Genomic DNA, 24,881 nt, shown 5'->3' on the forward strand with positions numbered 1-24,881 from the left:
ACACAATTACCCCAACATTTTATGTTTTTTACAATTTAATCCCCAAACCTGAAACTCACAAATTAACCACAACTAAAGAAAACTCATGCTAGTTGATTTTTACCTAGTCCTTACTCCACCCACTTTTATCAAAATTCACTAAAATTTCATGTAGTTTTCCTATTTTAACGATTTAATCCTTAAACATTAAAATTACTAAAAATAACAAAATCTTTATATTTAGCTATTAAACTCAAGAATTTAACAACAAGGTTCACAAAACCTAAAAATCGTTCACGGTAAGTCCTTAAACTTTTAATAGTTTTACGAATTAATTCTCGAGTTAGCTAGATTAAGTTAAAACGAACTCAAAAACATAAAATTTACAAGGAACAAACTCAAAATGGACTTACATGCAAAGGAACATCAATGGTCGAACCTCCCAACTTATTTATCCATGAGTTTTCGATGAAGAAAATAAAATGAAGAAGATGATATTGTTTTATGTTTCTTTTATTGTTATTAATTTTATTAATTTAACATATTTTATCACATATACATAATTTAATACATAATTTACTTAAAACCACCTATGTACCATCCACATAATTTAATTATGGTTAAATTATCATATAAAACCCTTTAAAACCATTTCTATGCTCATTTAACCAATTTTAATCAATAGTGAATAAATATTATGATTTGTACAAGTTAGTCCATTTTAATTAACTAACTAATTAAACAATGAAATTTTTGAACCAAATCGTCACATACCTAAATAGTAACTTACAAACTCGATTTACAGAAATGAGGTCCTGATACCTCATTTTTCATAACCACTTGACTTTCAAGCGAACCACCTGTACTTAACAATTTATTCAATTAGCTAAAATTCATCAAGTCAAAATTCAATATAAAATTATTGTTGACTCATATAATTTAAATACTAATTATTATGGACTTACTCATCAGATTTGTGGCCCCGATACCATCGTTTCTGACACCACTAAAAAAATGGGTTTTTGCAGCTCCGCAAACGTAAGACCGTTGTGTCCAAACTGCTCTATGTTAACAAATATCTTGTGTTAATTTTCTATTTACTTTACTCATTGTGTTACTTTGCATTTAACCTTTCCATATGTTTTGGTTCAAATAGCAGATGGAGCAAGACTAATTTTTCAAATACAAACCAAGGCACTACACATCAGAAAAGTGGACCTTAAAATGTTGCCAAATTTCCTTCTTAACTAGATTAAAAAATCCATTCCCCCTATATCATCAATCCATCAATTCAATTTCTTCGAGCTCAAAACTTTACTTTCGTATGAAAAAAATCTTGTATTGCAACTTCATCCTGTAATAGTTCTAACTCTATATTTTTGCTCCCAAAGCATCTTGTTGTACCTTCCTAACCTTCATGTTCTACGAATAGCTTTATTTCTTTTGGCCAATCCTACCTTAGTCATATTATAGATATCACCCAAAATTTTGTACTCTCTAATAGTGTTCTCAATAAAAGCAATATTCTTGTCAAGGTCATTAAACGATTCCTTATTCCATACCTTCAAAAAATTCATCAAACTATTCGTCCTCCTTTGCACTTCAATATCTATCTACTTATCTGCAACCATCTTCACAAATCCTTTACTCTGCAACCAACAATCAAAAAACTTGAATGGCTTGGGAAACGTACTTTGAATAATTTGATTTTGAGTTCGGGAGCTCAAGTTATTACCGTTTTAGTGAAGATTACAGGAGTAAAATTTCTGGACGGGATTATGACAAGAATTATGAGTTTCAGACTTTTAATTCGAGTTTAAATCATATTGGGTTCGGATTATAGGCTTAATTTTTATTATATATGAGCCCACTAATGTATTTATTAACTCTTACTATTTTATTATTCCGTTTTTTTATAATTATTAAGTATTTTAAGTTATTAAGTTGTTTTATGTCAATAAGAAAATTTAGTTTAAAACTATTTATTTAGATTAATTAGAGTTTCAGTATACTTTAGAGTTTTATTTGGATGTACTTAACTAGCCTACATAAAGGCTTCTTCATTGTTCATTAAGCAGACAATTGTTTTTATTAATAAAGTTTTCTACTTTGGGAGTTTGTTTCTTGTGCAAATTTTTTTTCTTGTGATTTTTAGAAGTAGTTTTTTTCTCGATTTTCTCCAAAAAGTCGTGGGAATTCATTCTTCACCTTTCAATTTGCCAATGATTATTTCTTGGAGGGTTAATTAGAGCCATTAATTGAGTTTATTGGGATTTATATCTCAAAGGGTTCAATTGGACATTTATCCTTCTATCCATCATGTTCATCAATTTATCGTTCCATCTTCTATTTTACTTAAATGTGTATTTTCACTATTTAGTTATTATTTTGAATATTTATCCTTTATTTTTTTAAAGTTTTCTTGTTTTTATTATTTCCTTTATTATTTTTAAATTTATTTGGTTTTTTCCTTTTAGGTTACATCCAAATCTTTCCTTTTTAAGTCAAACAACTTGAATTAGATATTTATTCCGCTTCCTTTGCTCCAATTCTTTATCAGTTTCTAGCATAGGACATTTGCGTTTCGGTGTTCAAATCAAAGGTGCTCATAGAATGTTGTGTCGGGATCTCCATGTTCGGGTTACCAACTAACCTCAACTGTACACCAAAGTTGCGATTGAATGTTTAAACCAAGAAATGCCTTCCAATTGATGATACCAACATTCCCTGATATGAGCTTTGCAACAATACTATGAAACCACCGCACAACCGTTTGGTTGGACCTTTTGCTTCTTGGTCCTGAAACAAATTAATTGGAACTATTGTCGAACTCAAACCACTTTTCTCTACATTGACAAATTAGACATATAACTCTATTACATCGTTTTCAGTCTAGCAATGCGCCTCAAGCATTAATTTGACATCCGCATCACTTCTAAGCTCAAATGTATCATATCTTATAAGGTTCATGGATATTAGGTATCTATATTTCAAGCCTGAAATTCTCCTTTGGCTTGAATTTGATACTTTCCTTTTAATTTTTAACAAAAGCTCGTTTTGTTTGATGCTTCCGTTGAAACTCAAATCTATAGATTGGGTTGGTACAAAAACGATCCACAATTTCGATGTCACAAATTTGACCATCATAATAAATAATGACTCTAATTCTTTTACTCATCGTCGCCAAAAAAACATGTTTAATAAGTTTAATAAAAAATTAAAATGATAACATTATAAAAAAAATAAATACTCATTAACTAAATTTAAACAACCAAACCAAATTTATTTATTTGAGCTAATTTAGTTTGTTTGGTCGATTTTCTAACTTCAAATTTTTAACATCAACAATCTTCTCCTTAACATACAAATCTTCTACTCAAGATTTAATCGTGAAAACCTCTCCATATCAATATTCATTTTATAGAAAAGCTTTATCACTAGATATGAAACATTTTTCAAATTGTTGAAAAAGATCGGACATGACTCACAAATCAGAAAAATGCTTCTAACAAAATACATTTTTTTTAAAAAGTTTTTCTTTCCCAAGATTCTTGAGTATTCTTGTGACCTAAAAATTCTGCCATGGAAATGACGAGAAGAACTGCAAACTTTATCTTGGGATTCTAGGGTTTCAGAAAATTATTAAACTTTTCTTAATTTTTTCAAATTTAATCCAATCGCCTATTTTGCTTTTATTTTTCTTTTAAATTTAATCCAATGGCTATTTTATTTAAAATTAGGAGAATTTTTTTAATATATAGCATTTTCACTGATGTGGCAAAGCGGAAGCAAACTCGAAACGAAAGAGCAAAAAATAATTAGAAAAGTTAGAAAAATAGCACACATCAAGTGTTTGAGTAAATACTTTTAAAAGTATTCTATTACTTTGAAGGTTTACAATTGAGTGAAGGGGGAATACCTCTATTTATAGTTGAGCTCCTCTAAATCCAACGATATAAATTGAGTTACATCGATGGTTACGATTTGTGCCTATCTACAAAATGAGAGTCCTAAGGGATTTAAACTCTATACATATTTATCACTTAGTATTTACATTAATTACCTAATTAACTTTAGTTTTACTAGAGCGTTTCTTTGGGCCACCAAGATTTCAACTAGATGAGTTTATCCATATGTTCCACAAGTCGGGTCAATTCAAGCGGGTTAAATGAGCCCCATTTAATAAGTTGACCTTCATGGGATGTTTTGTGCGCAATGGTCACAACCTTTGATCTGTGGCCTGTGACATTTGCTTATGCATGTAGCTTGCTTTTGCAAGTGATTTTAAGGATGGTTTTGTTGACGTCCCCTCCAATTTGATTAATGCTAGGTGCTTTTGCTGATTTTTTCCCACTACTTTTCACCATCCGAAGTTAATTTCCTTATCGTTTTAAGTGTTTATAATCACTCCACAAATGCCGTACTTGAGTTGTGATAGAGTCAATTGTTAACGTGCCATAATGTTCTATTGATACTAAGACTGAAACATATATTCAGTTGATAGAGTTTATCTTTTACTACTTACGACAAATATTTATTGTCTCTCTCAATCTGTATAATCTTATTTCTGAAATAAATTAATAAGAACTAATTTTGTTTTAAAAAATAAGCAATAAATTATGATCCATTCATTAGAAATGGCACACACGTGGGATCCGGTTTTTGAATGATTGTTATGTAGAAAGTAGAAACAACATACGCAGCCTAAATGTAGAAGAAAAAAGATGTAGAAACATCTTAAACGACCCTTCAAACTTCCAGTGTTACTGGATCTATCATCTTAAACTCACTTCTTCTAAACCTCTCATCACAAGATCAACGGTGTGATTTAGCTCTCAGTACCATCCTTATTATACATTCATCCGATTCAGATTAAACCCTCAAATTTCTTGCTCGATAAGAAAAAAAGTTCAACAAATTTAAAAATATCATCTCAACTAACACGACTCCACGTGTACGGATACGATCCAGCAAGAATCCCGCTAATCTAATTCAACACTCTCAATAAAGAGTTCAGGTTCGTACTCTAATTTTTCTGCTCAGTCTGTTCTTCTTAAAAATTGAAATCATAAACAAAAACGTAAGAAATTTTTCTTTTTTGTAAAAATTCTTGACCTTGGCTTATTATGTAATTTCTCTTTACTTTTCTCTATTATTTGTTCTTATATATGCTTTTGATTACTTTTTGAGTGTTCTTTTTGTAGTGATTTTGCATTTCTTGGGCAGGAATATTGTGTGGTATTTAGGTTTTAGAATCGTAGAAAACTGAAATTGCCTGAAAAAAAGGGTTATTGAGTGAATATCTAGTTTGATCGATAATAGTTTGGAGTTGACCGTGTAACATTCGTAGAAAACTGAAATTGCCCGAAAAAAAAGGGTTATTGAGTGAATATCTAGTTTGATTGATAGTAGCTTGGAGTTGACCGTCTAACATTCGAAGTTCAGATTATCCGTTTAAGTTTCTAATAATTTTTTTTTTAGTTTTTTTCCTGTTGGGTTGGTTAGATATTGGGGGATTTTCGGTGTTTATTACCTGAGAAAAGTGAAGGTTAACTTGTTAACTTTGATTGGCATCCGTTTTGATTTCAATTATTTTTAACTAATTTGGATGGAGTAAACATTTGAGCCTAATTAAGATTCCTCATAGCTCGAATCAAATTATTTTGACCTTAGTAGTATTTATAGATGTGTTTATGTATGTTTATTGTGTTTTCTCGGCACCAAAATTATGTGATGTGAAGATTATAAAAAAGAATGGAATGGCCATGATGCCACTAAAATTGAGCATCTGTTTACTCTTTGAGGACAGAACTTTACTTGGCAGTGAATAAATGTTCTAGACTTAGGTAAACCGTCAATGGTTTTTATCCCATGTAGTTGAAAAGTGGCTTGTTGCCTACTTGTTATGAGAAAAGACTATATCTAGTTGTGTGTTGATATCTTGTTTTTTCAGCTTGCCATATCTAGTTCTAACTGTATCTGACAAAAATCTTTGAATCATTGCCTTTCAATTGCAGACTTGCAGTTTTCTGAATGGGGACGATAGTTAAAACTACTGTTGTCACTGTTTTTCTTTGTCTTCTGTTTCCTATTGTCTTTTCCACATCCAATGACGGATTGTTCAGAATTGGACTGAAGAAGAGAAAGTTTGATCGCAACAATCTGTTAGCTGCCCAACTTGATTCCAAGGAAGGAGAAGCGTTGAGAGGTTCTTTTAGAAAGTATCTTCATGGCAACTTACAAGAGTCAAAGGATATTGATATAGTGGCACTAAAGAACTACATGGATGCTCAGTACTTTGGTGAAATTGGTATTGGCACGCCTCCACAGAACTTCACTGTAATTTTTGACACTGGGAGTTCTAATTTGTGGGTGCCTTCATCTAAGTGTTATTTCTCGGTGAGTTTAATTTCTCAAATTGTTATTGGTGTACTTAAGGATTGGATTTGTGTAAATTTGGAATATTTCTAAGGTTTTACTGGTGTCTGGGTGCAGATAGCTTGCTATTTCCATTCAAGATATAAATCAAGCCACTCAAGTACCTACAATGCTAATGGTTTGTTTCTGCTTCTTGGTTCATTCTAGGTTTCCTGAAATCCATGTCTTCTTGATTATGAGTATGATTTTCTTTTTCCATTCATAAATTGGGTATTGTCTTTTGATCAATCTATAAGTACCGCTTAGAACAAATTCAGTAGTTTGATTTAGGTGTTATTATTCTTTTCCTTATGCATTCTTTTAACTGCTTTATATATATATATATATATATATATATAAGCCTCATCTCCTGCATTTGAAAAACTCATGTCTGCTTGTTGTTATTCATAATCAGTTTAATGTGCTTTAGATTGGAGAAACTTTGATAAAGGTGACCGGAAGGATATTAAAACTAACTGCTGTTCATTTCAGTCAAAGTGTGTATAATAAAGTAGCTGCCTATATGTTTTCTTTTAAATGAGTCCACTTGCAGGTAAACCTGCGGATATTAAATATGGTACTGGACAAATTTCTGGATTCTTTAGTGAGGACCATGTAACAGTTGGTGATCTTGTAGTTAAAAATCAGGTATCTTCAATAATTTTTTTATTATATATGTTTGCAGTGTTATTCACCATCATGGCTGTTGGTGATGGTCCATGTTGCTCGGTAACTTTTCTTCTTTCATCTGTTTAGGAATTTATTGAGGCAACAAGTGAGCCCAGCTTAACATTCTTGCTTGCCAAATTCGATGGTATACTTGGTCTTGGATTTCAAGAGATTGCAGTAGGAAATGCTGTGCCTGTGTGGTATGTAAAAGCCTCTTTTTGTTTCTTTGTGCTTTTTGTTTCAGTTTTATTGGCGTAAGATGTTTATATTGTGAGTATTAAGAATGCAACTGCTATTGGTTTAGGATTTTGATTCTGTAAGTGCTCCAGGTACAATATGGTCAACCAAGGTCTTGTTAAGGAACCGGTTTTTTCATTTTGGCTTAGCCGCAACTCCGAAGATAATCTTGGTGGGGAATTGGTATTTGGCGGGATGGATCCTAAACATTTCAAGGGGAATCACACTTATGTTCCTGTAAGACGGAAAGGATACTGGCAGGTTAGGATTTCAAACATTCCTTGTTTTATACAATATATTTGACTTCATGTATTCCTTTTATAATGCTACTGTTTCTTTGGCTCGCAGTTTGATATGGGTGATTTCCTGATTGGTAACGAAACAACAGGTGAGAAGTCCTCAAAGTTATCTTCTGGAAATAATTTTTGAACCTGTTCCACAATATTCTGCTTAACTGGATTAATATAATTGATAAGGACATGCAAATATTTTGTAGTCTTTTTTTGCTTCCTTATATTCTTACTCCTTCACAGGATTTTGTGCCGGTGGCTGCAGTGCTATTGCTGATTCAGGGACTTCTTTGTTGGCTGGTCCTACGGTTTGTATTAATTTGTGTCTATTTAAGTGTGTATGCATTCTTCTGTAGCCGTGCTTCTGTAGCAAGTTGCTGTCAAGTATCAACCATGTTTTGTCCATTCTATGATTGTTTCTCATGGAAACATTGGATGTATCATTCTGCCCATACGCAAATCTGTCCTTTGACTAACAACTCTAAGCATATAGTTGCACTCCTATCCTTCCACTAAACAATTATCTGGATGTAATTGTACCGATGCTCATGACTGAAGTAACAATTTGCTCCTTCCTAATTTGGATATTGATATTGTTTGTTACTCATTCAAGTTTCACTGTGTAACCTCTATAAGGTTGTTTTCTATCTAATGAAGTGCATATTCCAGCTTATCCTTCTAGTGTCATTGCTATAGTCAGAGCATGTATTCAGGACCTTTTGTACATGTTTACCTTGATATGTAGTAGGACAATCTGATTATAGATGTCTATGATTATAAGTGCTTGGCAAGTGCTAATAGAAGTCATTTAATTGATCCTGTGCGTGCATTGTCTATTTGCTGCCAAAAATGGACTGCTAGTCCTGGTCTTTTGTCAGTGATTGTTTTTAATGCCATGTTTTCAGGGTATTATTACTCAAATCAATCATGCTATTGGAGCATCTGGGGTTGTAAGTCAAGAATGCAAGGCTGTAGTTTCTGAATACGGAGAGAAGATACTTGATATGCTATTAGCGAAGGTACATGATCTGTTTTAACATGCTTTAATTATAATGCAAATGGTATCTGGAGATGGTTAACTTTAGAGTATGATCTGGTAGTTTCTTGCTGGACTTCTTCGTTATTCTATTTATTATTCTGCATTGACAGGATGAACCGAAGAAAATCTGCTCACAAATTGGTCTATGCTTATTTGATGGAACTCAAGGTGTAAGGTTGTACACAAGTCTCTTCTGTTTTGCCCCCGATTTTTTCCCTAGAGTGAAGTTGCTTTAACTAAATCAGTGAGCTTAGAAATATTTGTAATTGTCTGAATGAATGATGTGTTCTCTTGCTTAATTGATTTTGTAAATTTATCTTGTTCAGTATGGGGATTGAAAGCATTGTGAATGAGAATGCTGGAAAAGCCTCTGGCAGTTTACGCGATGCTATGTGTTCTACATGTGAGATGGCAGTTATATGGATGCAAAACCAGCTTAAGCAGAACCAGACAGAGGACCATATAATTGACTATGTCAATGAGGTGAATAAGCATCCCCTTTGACAACCTCTGAGTATATTTCGGCAAGTTCATTTTTGGACTCATGTTTTCCCAAATTGATAATTGCAGCTCTGTGATCGATTGCCTAGTCCAATGGGAGAATCAAGTATTGACTGTAAAAGTCTATCTTCTATGCCCAGCGTCTCTTTCACAATTGCTGGAAAGTTATTTGAGCTCCGTCCTGAGCAGGTATGATATACAATGCTGAATTTGTGTTACGGTACTTTGGTCTCCTTTGATTTGATTCCATGATAATCCTGGTTGTCATCATTTCACCCTCAAAAAAGAAAAAAAAAATCATGGATATCAATATTTATATGTTTTGGATGGGTCTAAGTAATAAAATATTAAGTATCTCGAGTTGATTGCAATGTTAGTGTTCAGCAGGGGCGAAGCTAGAGGAAAGCAGAGGCCTTGGCCCCTCTTGGTTAAATGGAACAATAATAATTTTGGTCTTCCAAAAAATTAATAATTTAATTTAAGCTCATTGATACAAATTTTTTACCGTTTGTACCCCCATAGATGTTATAATTTTGTTTTGGCCCCCAAGTTTAAAATTCTTGCCTTTGCCCTTGGTGTTGGTGATTCTTTCTTTGTCCCTGACCTCTGTCCTTCTGGTGTTGGGAATCAGTATGTCATGAAAGTGGGCGAGGGAGATGGGGCTCAATGCATTAGTGGATTCACTGCTCTGGATGTACCACCTCCTCGCGGACCTCTCTGGTATTCATTTTACTGGTTCATAGATATATATTGAAGGATAATTATGGTTTCTACAATTAACTTATATTCACACTGGACGTTTAGGCTGGAAAACATTTGATGCTATGATAATCATACTAGTATTCATTGATGTACAGGATCCTGGGTGATGTATTTATGGGCCAGTTCCATACAGTATTTGACTATGGGAACATGCAAATTGGATTTGCTGAGGCTGCATAAGCGAACCTTTTCTAAATCTTTTAACACCCGAGTGCCATGCTGTTCAAGTAGTACACTTCTAAACATATGGGATTAAGTATCAAAGATGATTGTATGTAAGTACTTGTGCAAAACATGATCTGTGATTTAATCCGGATTGTATTGTATTATGGCATTTTGACTAAGAAAGGATTTCCGGCATCCGTTCCTCTCTTTACCTATAATAGCATAATGATGCAATTGGTTTTATTAGCATTTGTTAGAGAGCTAAAGATGATTTCGGGGGCTATGAAAACTAGGAATACCGGACATTATTTTTTTTAAGGGGAGGAGTTAAATCTCAAAACGTGATATTGCTTGTTATTGCTTCTTGTTTTAAATGTATGTCGCGGGAGGTAAATCTCAAGTCTGTTTGATCATTGGGTCAAATGTACCTTATAATTGTCTGCGGTCATAGGCGTTAGTTCAAAGTGAAAATTGATTTTAAAAAATGATGCATTTTTTTAGTTAATAAAATGTATTTTTTATACGATAGAGAACAAGGGTAACACAATTTGAATTTGTATCTAAACAAGAACTTTAGTTACTGTATCATACAAGTCAATATTTATGATATGGTCAATACTTTTTTTATTTTAGTTTATCAAATTTGAGAACTTGAGTTCAGTTTTTAACTTCATCCTTATGTCAGCGTTATATTTTCTTAATAAAAAACTTGAAAAATAGATGCAAATGCAACATTCCACTAAACAACTAAGAAAGAATCACAGTACTGCGATTGTTGCAAAATAACTTAAACAAAGTGTACCCCCAAATCCTTGTTCTCAAGGTTTAACTTGAGGAAATTATTGTTATAGGTCATGTAGAATCTCCCACGTGGCGTCTTCAAGGAAGGAGTTCGTCCTTCGAACCAGCACCTAAGTGACAGCTCCAATAAATTTGAACCGGTACTTTTCTTACATGCTTCTTGAGCTATGGCTTTGTAAATTTATGACTAGGAACATACTTGGCCCCACACCAACACCATAAGCCTCTTGTCCTCCTATATTCAATCTCAGCTTGGGAAGGAAGTTTGTTGCCTAGTTTACTATGACTTAGTGACACAAACTGGTTAACAGATTTAGCTATTGCTTCAGGAGCGTTAGCAGTTTTAGGACCAAAAAAAAAAGTGAGGTCTTATTATAAGAAATCGAAAGAAAACTAGCATTTGATCTAGCAAACTGGGGTTAAGCAAAAGATTTCCTTTGACTCGGCTAAAGAATTACCTCCAATTGCTTAGTTATATGGAATGCCTCTAACAGATTCTTAGACTCAAAGGTACCGAGCAATATCTAGCCTCAAGTTACCGACAAATATGCTAAGAGCATGTTGAGAAGATAAAGAAATTTGGTTAAAGAGACTTACAAACTCCTTACGAAACTACTTAACTAACTTGCTCTCCTGCTTTAAAGATACCAGGTTGCCATTGGATCCTCGAAATCCACTAGAGAACACCTCCCTTGCAAATTCCTCAAGTAATCTTTTCCAATTCAACTGATTTATACCACCATTGTTATTTTCATTCAAATGATGCCACGGTAGGGCACATCCCTGCAACATAACCTTACGTATCTTGGCACTGACAGGTACTGGCTCACCTTAAAAGTTGCTCCATTTTTGGCCACTATCAACGAAAATCAGTACCATCAAACTTAGGGCACTTCAACTTATAGGCGTGATTATACTAGTCATTGGAGTCTGCACAACTTACTATAGCCAATTCGGCAATTCCCCTATCATTGGTGATACACCACTCTCTGTCCCTTTAGAAGTCTCTCAAATTTATTAGAACTCGGAGGAGGACCCAAAATGCCCTTCCCTTTAACAGCATTAATAGTCGTCGCTATGGTCTCATGTTTACCTAGAAAAGCTTCAAAAAATTCCTTGTCCACACACCATCTCCTATAGTCATGGGCAAGTCGCGGCTCTAATACCAAAATTGATACGAGTGGCATTGTGAAAAAGAGTTATAAAATAAGAGAAAACGAATTGAGAGAGAACGTGAAAAAAACAAAAGAGGATCAAAAGAAAATCTAGATGATTTTCCTTTTCTAGCATTGATTCTTATTAAAGAACGTTGGTTAGGAAGCAGTTACAATTCTATTGCCAGCTATCATGCAGTTACAATATTTCCATAATTGCAAAATAACCTGTAACCAATTTTTTTTTTTTAACTATATTGGAATTAGAAATTTAGTCTCTCCATCTTAATTTAGCATAATTTGCTTTGTTTACTTTTACAGTGTTAAATTGGTCCAAATATATAATACTATTGTTTCCATTTAAGTGATAATATATTTTCTTTAAAACAAGTGTTAGCATTTGGTTGATATTTAATTTTATTATTGGTTGAACATGATTGATTAAATTTTCACATGATTTAATTGTATGACCGATTAATGGTAAAAAAAAAATTCATATAATCATTTCAATGACAACAATCTTATAAGTTTAGATCTAATAATAATATTACAAACGTAAAAGATCAAATTATGTTGTCAATTAGACATTGACTTAGTTTTGGGACCTTGAGTTCTTAAGTCCAAGTCTCACCATGTATAAATATTATGTGTGAGTTTTGCCCTTAGATTATTCTAGGTTTAAGTGCCACTATGTGTGAGTTTTGTTTGCATATATTTTACTTCTCAGATCTTTGTGTTTTGTATTAAACTGATTCTAATTCTTGAATAATAAAGGAAAAATTCATCATTAGATTAACATTTAATTAGATTTCTTTTCAATTTTTTTATTTGGTTTCGTATCTTATGTACCATGTTCTCATCAAACAAACATGAAAGAGAAAACTAAAAACCTTATGAAGGAAAAGAAAAATGAACCAAACTAGAGTTTTTCTACTGCAGGCAACACTTTTAGTATTGACAAAAGTTGGAATTGATATAGTATGTCCAGGATGATTGAAGTTGGAATTGGACTTGAAATAATAAAATTTAAACTGAATAGGACTTGAAGTAGAACTTTCGAAATTGACTTATACGTCAACGAATTAATTATAATAATTTGAATGGAAAAAGAAAGAAAAGAATGAATGGAAACAAGGGAAATGAATTGGCCAAGGAGAATGAGTCTAATTCAATTTGAAAAGAAGGTTTCTTAAGCTTCAAGAAACTGTGGATTAGAGAAAAGCAAATAGAGATGAAGGATGGAGTGATTAAACTGATGAAAGATGGAAATTGAAGTGAATTGCATATTTTTGAAAATTTGAAGTACGAAGAATTCCTATTAACAATCTTGATTACAATTAAGTTGAAAAAACTTTTGAAAAATAACACAAATGAATCATTCAAATTAAAAAAAAAAAAAATTCAAAAAGTATTTTATTGAATGAAAATAAAAATCAAAGATACAAAATGTCTTGCTTAAATAAAAAAAGCTAATTGAATAGAAAGCAAACTCCTAACTCAACATAGAATTCTAAAGTTGGCTGCTCAAGAATGTATTCTTCTTGAATTCAACATTCTTGATGAGCAAGAAACATAAAGACTCTAAAACTAACTTTAAAATCTCTTAAAATTTTAAATAAATAAATATATAAAATATAACACTTAATAATGCAATATCAGACTTCTATATAAGTGAAGTTAAAACTTTAAAATTTTATCTCATATGATTAAAAAGTTTATCCAAAGTCAAAAGTTTATGTTTTAATCCCGTCCAAAAAATGTTGATTGCCCCATCTTCACTAAAGTGATCATATCTTAAGCTTCCAAATGTAAAATGTATTTGGGTTTGAACTTTATTACTTCATTTGGTTCCAACATGAATCATCTTAGACATTCATATCACCTTTAATTGGTCTGAAGACGTCTCAACTCAAAAATACTTAGATCCCATAAATATATATATATATAATAACAAGTTGATTCATCCTCCCAACTTAAAAATTATCAATTTCAGTAAATTTAATTGAATGAGTTTCACCCAATCCATGCATATCTAATTTTACTATTAATTGTATACTTTCCCATTGCAGGACATTAATGTCTAATTTAAAGCATGCATGATGGCATGAAAACAAGTGATTAATAGAAGTTATTGCAGTCAGGTATTTAACTGTTAGGATAATATTAGCCAGCTAAGTATACTAAAATAGATAGCTGGCATGATGAAATGGATGTGCCATTTTAATTTTCACTTGTAGTTGAGTTGGGTCCAAAACAATCGAATTAAACTGAATTTCCATTTAATAGGATAAAAGTTATCCAAACAGATAAATATAGATTCGATCGAAAACATTGATTGGAACAATGATTAGCAAAAAATATGTTAGATAAGGTTTAGGCTGTCATTATTTTTATTTGAGTCCTCAGTGTCTAAATACAACTGTCATCATGTAAATGGGAATTTATACAGCCAGCCAATCTGGAAAAAAAAAAAGTTAGCTCCCAATCAAAACACCAATAAATTGATTATTCATAGCTGTTTTTGATTATTAAAACAACATTCATTGTCAGTAGTCTTTTAAATTTTGGGTTCCTTCGGTGTTAGTTTGTACAGCTAAGACTAAAATTGGCAATGGACAATGTTCAATGTACAACCAATTTCCCTCATCATTAAGCAACTAAGTAAAACTTATAGGTATTTTTATTTTATGGATTGTATTTAAAAAAATAAATTAGTTTTTATTTACTAGATTAAAGAATAGATTAGTCCTTTAGTTAAAATTTCATCTATTTTTGCTGTTAAAATTAGTCTCTACATATTATCATGAGATACACATAACATACTATATGTCACTATCTAATTATTTGTCAGTTTTAGCATTATAAATGGATGAAATTTTAACTAAAATGACCAATTTGCTCTTTAATTTATGTATAAAGATTAATTTGTCTATTTTTGAATATAGAAACAATATATAATGTGACTTTTAATACAAGGACTTCCATGATACTTTAAAGAAAAGTCTCAATTTAGGATCAAGATATGCCATTAACTTTATAGAAAGTTGAAAAAGGTACGTACAAATCACTCTTTAAATAAAACTGTTGATGAAATTTGAACTTTATTCCTCGTTTAAGTGCTAATAAATTGACTGGCAGATTAAAAAAGAGAAGAAGAGTGGAAGTGGCATTGTTGGTATCTACCAAATTCAGATGAAAGTAAAAGAATGGATCATAAACTCATGTGTTCACCTAGCTGTAAAGGGTGAGCTTGAAAGGTCAGTAAACGATGTCAGCACCGACAAGATGCAAAGAAAGAGCCCTATACTACTATTCTAAACCCAAAAGTGACAAAAGGGTTTAAGTTTTGAGTTCAGATTAGAGATGGGATTTCATCATTTCAAGAGAAAAGTTGACTTTCATATATAGTTTGGAATTGCTTGAACCTCACTCAAGTGTTCCATTAAAAACCCCTAAATTTTCTTTTCTTCCAAACACCTTATTCCACACAACTAATTTGCAGACTTTGGAAAATGAAAATAACAGTGTGTGCTCTTTTTTAACTTTAAATTAAAATTTTTTTTCTTGATGTTGGTTGCAACCTCTTTTGTTGGCCTTATTTACTTTTGCTTTGATTCCTCCAATCAATAGGCCAACTCTTGAATTTTGATTGCCATTGGAACAACAACATGCTTTTAAGCCTTTATGCCAAAAAAAAGCTTTTGTTGTTTTCACATTGCAAAAGGAATATTGATATTTTCAATTTGTCCTTCTACCTACTTAAACCATTTTTATTTATTCAAATTTAAACCAATTTCTGAAATAAGACAAGATTAAAATTTGATATAAACTGCTCGAAATAAAATTATAAAATTTCATAGGTCAAAAGATGAAAATTTTATTTTAAAAAGGATGAAATTTTATATTAATTAAACTAAAAACTTTATCAATTAAATATATTTTAGGACAATGATTAATAGCTACTCTTTTAGTATGATCTAGAATAGTTCCTTAAGTTACTTAACAAATAAAAATAACACAATACATACATGATTCATGCATGCTTTCACATCCACGCCTATCAAATTAAGGCCCCCAAGAAAAGCATAGTAAAATACAATGGGTACCCTCTGTTTTATCCTTTGCCATCAACTATAAGCAATATATATATATATATATATATATATGTGTGTGTGTTTACAGCTTGTAAGTTAAGCTACACACAAAAAAACTAAAAAGTACTTAATCGTGTTCGCATTGTTAAAATTGAAGATTAATCATCTTTGCGCCGCAAAAAATCACAATGTTAATGGATTGAAAAAGACTAAAATTAACCAATAATAGGATAATTGTAATTAACAACCCGCAATCTCGGCACGTGCTCATGTGTCTTCATGTGAATGGCTTTATTACAAGCATAAGCAAACCGCCATGGCGCCGTCCATAGGCGGTCAGCATTCACTAAATTCACGCCACGTGGTACATTCTTGCTCTATGTACTAAAAAAAAAAAGCTATGACAGATTTTTGTCATTAAGAATCTTTCCTAAGTTGTTGCATATGCTTTGGTATTTGGATTAAGTCACCAAAACCAAGGGTTACCCCAAAGTTCATTTATTTATTCATATGTATATATATTCTTACATGTCATAGCATTAGTCACCAGACCCATATTTTTGTTTTCTTTGTTTCTTGGTGGCTTCTATTTTTGTTCTAATGGAGTGGATCAGAGGGCCTGCCATAGGCAGAGGATCCACCGCCACCGTGTCTCTAGCCACAGCAGTCCCTTCCGGCGAGGTTTTTGCCGTTAAGTCAACTGAGTTATGTCACTCTATGTTCTTACAGAGAGAGAATTATGTCTTGTCAAAATTAAGCTGTCCTCACATTGTTAAGTACATAGGGTACGATGTTACGAATGAAACGAACAACAAGCCGACGTACAATCTTTGCATGGAGTACGTCACCGGCGGTACGCTTTCCGAGGAAATCAAAAAAGTTGGAGGAAGATTGTGTGAAGAGAGAGTTAGGTTGTATACGCAACAGATTTTACAAGGTCTGAGTTATCTTCACGTTAATGGGGTGGCACATTGCGATATCAAGAGCCAAAATATTTTGATCGGTAAAGAAGGTGCGAAGATTGCTGATCTGGGGTGTGCTAAATTAATGGGAAAAGATGGAGAAAATCAAGGTTTTGACACGTCAGCAATTTCCGGTACACCAGCTTTCATGGCACCGGAGGTGGCACGTGGGGAGGAGCAGGGTTTTGAGGCTGATATATGGGCGCTTGGATGTACGATTATAGAGATGAGCACTGGGAATTCGCCATGGCCGGAGCTGAATGATCCAGTGTCGGCTCTGTATAAGATTGGATTTTCAGGCGAGGTACCTGAGATTCCAAGTTGGTTATCTGAGAAAGGAAAGGATTTTCTGGGAAAATGTTTGAAGAGGGATTTGAAAGAGAGATGGACAACTAAAGAATTGCTTCAACATCCATTTTTGGAAGAATCAGATACCCTTTTGAAGGAAGTAAAAGAATCCACCATGGATTCTCCAAATACTGTGCTGGATCAAGGTTTCTGGGATTCATTTAATGTGGTGGAAAGTCCTAAGAATTTGATTCCTAAAGAGATTTCCATGAATTCCCCCACTGATAGGATCAAGAAATTGCTTCAATCAACTCTGCCACCACCTTCTTCCAATGCTTCCAATTGGACATTCAGTGAAGATTGGATGACAGTAAGAAGCGATAATATCACAGAAGATGACTTTTCATCTCCAACTGTGTCATTCATGGAGTCATTTGAAGAACAACTTGAAACTGAAACCTCAATTTTAGATGAGGATTTCTTCTCAGTCAATTCTGCAGAAAACACTATTTATTTCAGCAGTACTTTGGTATTTAACAGTGTAACGGATGATTTTTTTGTATCAGACAATCTCAATTTCGAGACAGTTAATGAAATTTCTTGTTCTATTAATCCAATGATCCAACCCCATCTTTTTCATATTCGAATCAAATCCCCATTGTAGCTGTTAGTTTATCCAATTGTTTTCCTTGGTTTCAAAACGTCCGGCAGAGACGACCCCGGTGATGACTGACTTATCTATTGACTATTCATTGTGTGAACAGAGGAGACTTAAAAGGGTTAGGCAGATCAGATCAGAAAAAAGTAGTCAACTTTGGCTTCTCCTTACATTTATGGGTTTAGGTAATGAGCATTAATTAATCTTAAAATATTCTTGAATCCAATAGCCAATTGTGCATATGGCTAACTCAGTTCATTACTGCTCTACTTTGCAAGTTGAAGGCCAAATTACCTGCATAAAACAAGGATTTAAGTACATTAAATAAATACGAGTTGAGAAACGAATATTTCAAAAAGAATGAAGGATCGAAGCAAACATAGAAAATAAAAAACCTTGCATTTATTCCCTTAGATGTTTGATTAGTTGCATCAGTTCCTTCTAGTGACGGAGTGGGTGCTTGGGGGAGACTGCAAGGGGGGGTTGACTCCATTATTTTAATGTATGGGCACTGACTTTTAACAAAGTCAAGCTATGAGAAAAGTCAACTAATCACAGTTTTTGGTTAAAGCTTTAGGCTTCCCATGTGAAACCAAAAAAGGAGGCGTTTAATTGACAACAATGGAGTTTACCAATATGTTGCAGTTTACCAACTTTTGTTTCAAGTCAATTGACACATGACTCGGTATTAGCCTTTTACAATGTCTTCATTTCTTTAAATTGTTAGGTCATTAGTTGTTAAGACCAAGTAAATCAAATTAGGTAGTTCAAATTTGAGCAAATGATCATTACACAATTACGTTCTTATTTCTTCTTATTTTATTACAACATATGACCTTGTCTTATACCTTACATGAAGAGGAGGAATCTTCATATTTTTTTAAAAAGTTCAAACATCAATTGTTCATTTTGAACATGTTTCATTATTCTTTGGGGGTTCTAACATCAATTGTTTATTATCTTCAGCAGCCTCCAATGTCCTCGATCCTTCTAGCCCTTTGATACAGTAGTGCAATCCATATGTAGCCAACGCAAGGAATAAAGCAAACCCTGAAACATATACATAATATCTTAGGATCAATACATATATATAGTTAAAACCTGAAGTTTCAGACATGTTAGGAAATTACACATGGATGCTTTCAAAACGTGTTTCGCATCGGCAGGATTAGGAACAGTGCCTTACGACCAACATTTTTTGATCTCTATCACATCGTATAAAATTGAGGTGAAAACAAGAAGCAAAGTTGCTGCAACAGTCTTTAAAATCAGATTGCCTTTCCCTACTGTTTTTATGTCTAATATCATCATCACCAGTTCCCTTAGAGGAGAACTGAAGACAAGCCCTAATACAAGGGCCGTTTCAGCTAAAACAAGCATAGACAAGTGGTACATGATCTCAATCAACTAGTATTAAACAAATTACTACAATGGTTTGTGAGAAAGAGAAAATCAGTTTTCATTTTACATAGTGAAGAAAATGGAATAAAAAACCAGGAAATGTTGGTGACTCAATTAAAGAATTGTGCTTTACCATTAGTGTAGGAAAGATTAAGAAGGAGAAATAGAATAACTTGCAGCCTCAGTTTTGAAGCAACCTAAGTTGTGTTACTGCAACTCTTTGGCACATTCAAACATGAGTATAGCGCACATGGGACGGAAGTCAATTTGGGCTATTTAGAAATCCACTAAGCTCGATAGAACTAAGCTTGGGTTGGAATCAAAGAAACTCAAAAAGTGAAGGCAACGAAGGAAAAGTCAAAAAGTGAAAAGAAAATAAATTTGGAGAGTATAAAGAAAAGTGATAGAAAAGAAAATAGTATGGGTGATCATTTTTCATCAATCCTTTTAAATTAGAATGATGAGAGAGAAAAAATGAGATAAAAGTGTATTTTAGTTCAAATTATACATTTTTCAATTTTTTTTTCACTTTTCAACTCCACCAATCAATAAAGGGGTATTTCTTTCTATTTTTCCATTTTTCTACCATGCACGCCTATGAAAAGAAAATTTATATTTTTCATCGTTCTAGTTTTCTATCTTTACAATTTTCTTTCCTTTCACATCAAGTAAAGCCTTAGTTTGTGATTTAGTGGGTCCCTTTGTAGGCTATATTTAAAATCACTTCCAATTTTTTTTTTTGAAAAATAGTTCGTTTACTAATGGGCCTGAAAAACTACCCGAAGAAGATCCAAAAATAGTCACAATATAACCCAAACAAAAACAAAAAAAGAAAAACAAAACGGAAAGAAAAAGGAAACAGAAACATCATCCTCCCCAGCCAACAAATTTCAGGCTTATCTCATGTCCAAGAACCCTCCTAATAAACGGCAAAAAACCCCTAAACTCGACAATGAATTACCCCGAGAAAAAAGATTAGTTGAGACAGTCAGCCAAATTTCAGAATTTCTCAACCTAAACAGCAAAACCAAAGCAAAGACTATGGTGGTCGACTGAATCGTTGATCAGAATCGACAGCTTCCATGGCTTTCGAAGGCGCATCCTCAACCCACAGCAAGTCCTCATCGGCTCGCAAACCCTCAGTCGTCATTGCATGTGCTGCTTTATTACCTTCCCGCGCAATGAACTGGAATTGACAAGAAGAAAAGTTCCTCGCCAAATTCTGCACATCCCAGGTAAAAGGTTTGGTTTCTGAATAGTCCTCATTTCTCTTTTGAATATTTTGGACTACCAACTTGGAATCACTCTCAAGGACCACTTTTGAAAAACCCATGTCAAGGGCGAATTGAAGTCTGTGAAGAACTGCAATTACTTCGGCAATTACCACTGAGTGAACCAGGTTATGACCCTTAAAACCCAACCCCATAACGAAGCCTTCGTCGTTTCTGATAATAAATCTCAAAACTGCTCGATTATTTACTGCAAAAATCCCTGCATCAACATTTATTTTTACCCATCCTTGCGGAGGGGGCATCCATACAACCATGGATCTCGGCTTGGGATGCTTCAGAATCAATGCGCAATCCCTATGCTCCAAAGCAAAGCCCCTAATAAAGGTAACTAATTCCTCAGCACTTTGCAATTTGTTCTCATGCGCATATCTATTTCGAGAGAACCAAAGTGCCCAAATTGCAATGGCAATTTCTTCTTTTCTATTACTGTTGGAATTCTCAAACAACTAACTTAGCCACTTCTTAAAATTGGAATTATCCATTGAACTCGTCCACTGAATGTTCAACTTTGACCAAACTTGTGCAGGGGTCATACAATCCCGAACAGCATGAATTGAAGACTTGCAGAACTGTCGATAGCGCGAGCAACGGTCATTGCATATCAGTCTCCTAAAATGTAAGTTCTGAAAATTTGGGATAAAATTTTTCCACAAATTTCCACATTAAAATATGAACTTTAGATAGACATGTTAAGCTCCATATTTGCTTGAATTGCTTTTTCTCATTGACATTCACATTGGACTATTCAATAGTATTTTATAACCACTCTTCACCGAATAAGTGCCTGACTTATCATTAAACCACACTACTTTATCTAATTGACGAGTAGTAGGAATAGGTATACTTACAATCTTATCAGCTTCTTCCTTTGCAAAATTTGAATAAATGATATCTCTATTCCATCAGTTAGGATTCAACAGGATTAAATTAGACACCCAGTTCAACCCCAACACCTTTTCTGTAGAAATAAGCCGTTGATCATTTCCTGGCAACCAGTAATCATGCCAAATTGACACCTCTATTCCAGAACCAATCCTCCATTTCAAACCCGAGCCTAAAAGACTCTTAGCACACCAAATACTCTTCCAAATAAGTGATGGATTCGTCCCAAGAGGAGCCTCCATAAAATTAGAGCCATTAAAATATTTAGCTCTAAGAACATGGGCAATAAGTGAACTCGGATTCTCCATTATACGCCAGCCCTGTTTCGCAAGAAGAGCAATATTGAATTTAGACAAATCTCGAAACCCCATCCCCCTACCTCTTTAGGCAAAGACAACTCATTCCACGAACACCAGTGAATGCTTTTTCTCCCAGCCTTCTTTTGCCACCAAAACCGGGCTATGACTGCTTCCAACTCCTTACACACAAACGATGGCTACAAAAAACAATTCATGGTATACAATGGAATAGCCTAAAGCACAGCCCTAATTAGTACTTCTCTCCCTCCCAAAGACAGTAATCTCGAGCTCTAATTTGAAACTCTTTTAGTTAATTTTTCTTTAAGCTCCTTAAACGCCCTTTGTTTGTTACGCCCCACCATTGAAGGAAGACCAAGATATTTCTCCAAGTTGTTATTCCAATCAACTCTCAAAACCCTACACACATCCTCCCATCTGTTCTGATCAATATTAGAACTGAAAAAGATCCCCGACTTATCGAAATTAACTTCTTGTCCAGAGCATTGTGTATAAACCTCTAACGTATCTTTGATCGCATTAGCCCCAGAAATTGTTGCATCTCCAAAAATAAGGCTGTCATCGGCAAAAAATAAATGGGTGATTCGAGGAGCATACCTATTCACCCGAAAGCCACTAAGAGCACCTCTAGAGGCAGTCATTCGAAGGAGAGTCGACAACCTTTCGCCACAAATGAGAAATAAATATGGACTAATAGGATCCCCTTGGCGAAGACCTCTTGTCGGGATAAATAAATTGCCCATCTCTCCATTCATAACCACAGAATAAGAAACCGATATAACACAACGCATGGCATTCTCCACCCACCTATCCGAGAAACCCATCCTTTTAAGCATAACTTGCACAAAGCACCATTCAACCCGGTCATATGCTTTACTCATATTAAGTTTTAAAACAAATGATCCCTTAGGCCCTACTCGCTTTTTCTTCATAGAGTGCAAAATTTTGTATGCAACTATAATGTTATCAGTAATAAGTCTTCCCAGAACAAAAGCACTCTGTGCTTCGTCAATACATACGTGGAGGAACTTCTGAAATCTATTTGTCAGCATCTTTGAAATAATCTTGTACAAAATATTACAAAGACTAATGAGCCTAAATTAAGTCATGTAACGAGGGGAACTAACCTTGGGAATCAAAACAATTCTTGTTCCATTAATAATAGCCATATCATGACGCCCCTGCAGTATTTTGATACAGAAATAAGCAACATCTCTGCCCACAATGTGCCAAAACCTTTGATAAAAAATCGTCCCTAAGCCGTCTTCCCCAGAAGCCTTTAAAGGGCTCATATCCTTTAAAGCTGAACACACCTCTTCATACGTAAAAACCTTCTCAAGATTCTCATTCATTTGTTGAGATATGCACGGTTCAACCCAATCCAAAATTGAACTGGGATCCCCAACACCTTTTGATGAAAATAATTTGTTGCCAGCACTAATAATTCTGCATTACTCTCATATCTATTGCTCTCACCATCCAGCAACTCTACCACTTTATTTCTTTGACGACTGTCCGTTGCCATCTGATGGAAAAATTTTGTATTTCTATCCCTATTTTTCAACCAGTTCACTCTCGCTCTGTGCTCCCAATACAGTTCCTCTCTATCCGCCTCCATGTTAAGTGCAAGTTTGGTCTCTACTATAGCTCCTAAAATATCATCAGTGGCAATAGCTTCATTTAACTTAGACAACTGCCATTCCAACTTCTTCTTCGCGATAGACTTCTGCTTCTTAATCTTTCGGAACCAGCCCTCGAGACCCACTCCCATTGATCTCACCTTGCTTGGAACATCCCCTGAACTTTCAGCCCAAATTCTACTCACCTCCCTTTCGCACGATTCCTCCATAAGCCACGAAGCTTCAAATCTAAAATGCCACTGCTTCGGGTGTTGGTTCTCAGCAGTCGTATTCAGCAGCAAAGGACAATGATCTAAAAATGCATGCTGCAAATTACATAACTTAAAATCGGGAAATAAATCCCACCAAACAGAGTTCGCAATTCCTCTATCAAGGCGTTCTTAAATATTATTGAGATTTGTGCGAACTCTTTCCCATGTAAACCACTGACCACTGTAACCAATATCAGTAAGAGCACAGTCCTCTTTCACTTCCCGAAAACGACCCACTTGCCTTTTCCTCTTAGGGAGACCTCCTTTCTTCTCCGTTGAGTATGCAATTTCATTAAAATCCCCTAAACAACCCAAGGAATATTCAGAGATCATTCAAAGTGCGTAACAAATCCCAAGATGCTTCACGCATTATCTCCACCAGAGCACCGTAAAATCCCGTACATCTCCAAGTTTTCCCATCCAAATCTTCCTCAATCATGAAATCTATGTGTCTTCTTGAAAAAGACCGAAAAGTAATCTTACAATCACTATTCCACCCCAAAGATAAGCCTCCGCTACTACCATTCGAATCCACATCAATTCCATTAGAAAAACCACACTTACGCCTAACTTTTTCCATCCTACTTCCATTCAGCTTTGTTTCAATTAAAAAAACCACCATGGGATTTATGTCTCTCAATATGTGTTGGAGATGATTAACAGTTCGAGGTCTCCCCAAACCTCGAACGTTTCAGCTTAAGAGTTTCATGACTCCCGGTTGGCCTACTTAGCAAGGTCTGCCGCTTGTGTATTATTTTGTACCTACAAAAAAGTACCAAAAGTTTCATTCGAATCCTCGTATCCAGAAACTCGTGAAATAGTAGCATGTACTCGGGGACATTTAAGACCCTCACTGAACATTATTGGACTGTTGTCTTCCTTATGGGCCACCATTTCCTCATCGAAATCCATATTGGTCTGGGCTCGTTCCCCACTTTTTAATGGGCCTAAAGTAACAGTTGACTTTCTTTTATCTTCAGTAGCAACAAAAATAGGAACTTTTGGGATTGAACCCTAATTCTCGCCTTTATTAATGTAATTTGAAGATAGAATCCCTTCATTTCTCCTTTCCCCCGTTAACA

General features: G+C 34.2%; 2 protein-coding genes across 5 annotated transcripts; both read left to right on the plus strand.

The window, feature by feature from the left end:
• Positions 1 to 4,625: 4,625 nt before the first annotated feature.
• On the plus strand, positions 4,626 to 10,254 carry LOC108483309 (aspartic proteinase-like). 4 transcript variants are annotated; one of them, XM_017786628.2, is made up of 14 exons: positions 4,626 to 4,996; positions 5,997 to 6,378; positions 6,475 to 6,535; positions 6,950 to 7,044; positions 7,153 to 7,265; positions 7,395 to 7,563; positions 7,651 to 7,690; positions 7,836 to 7,900; positions 8,498 to 8,611; positions 8,742 to 8,806; positions 8,958 to 9,114; positions 9,202 to 9,321; positions 9,764 to 9,852; positions 9,990 to 10,254. In XM_017786628.2, exons 2-14 carry the CDS (start codon positions 6,013 to 6,015, stop codon positions 10,072 to 10,074), a joined length of 1,539 nt encoding a protein of 512 aa, XP_017642117.1. In that variant the 5' UTR covers positions 4,626 to 4,996; positions 5,997 to 6,012; the 3' UTR covers positions 10,075 to 10,254. The 4 variants fall into 4 exon arrangements, with proteins under 4 accessions (XP_017642117.1, XP_017642116.1, XP_017642118.1 ...); XM_017786627.2 differs by having other exon boundaries at positions 4,985 to 5,059; XM_017786629.2 differs by lacking the exon at positions 4,626 to 4,996 and adding an exon at positions 5,001 to 5,107.
• Positions 10,255 to 16,525: 6,271 nt separating this feature from the next.
• Positions 16,526 to 18,022, plus strand: LOC108481380 (mitogen-activated protein kinase kinase kinase 18-like). The gene has a single exon (XM_017784522.2). The coding sequence runs from the start codon at positions 16,709 to 16,711 to the stop codon at positions 18,020 to 18,022; it is 1,314 nt and encodes a 437-aa protein (XP_017640011.1). The 5' UTR covers positions 16,526 to 16,708.
• The last annotated feature ends 6,859 nt before the right edge of the window (positions 18,023 to 24,881 follow it).

This window comes from Gossypium arboreum, chromosome 1 (genome assembly GCF_025698485.1).
Source record: "Gossypium arboreum isolate Shixiya-1 chromosome 1, ASM2569848v2, whole genome shotgun sequence".
Lineage (NCBI taxonomy): Eukaryota > Viridiplantae > Streptophyta > Magnoliopsida > Malvales > Malvaceae > Gossypium > Gossypium arboreum.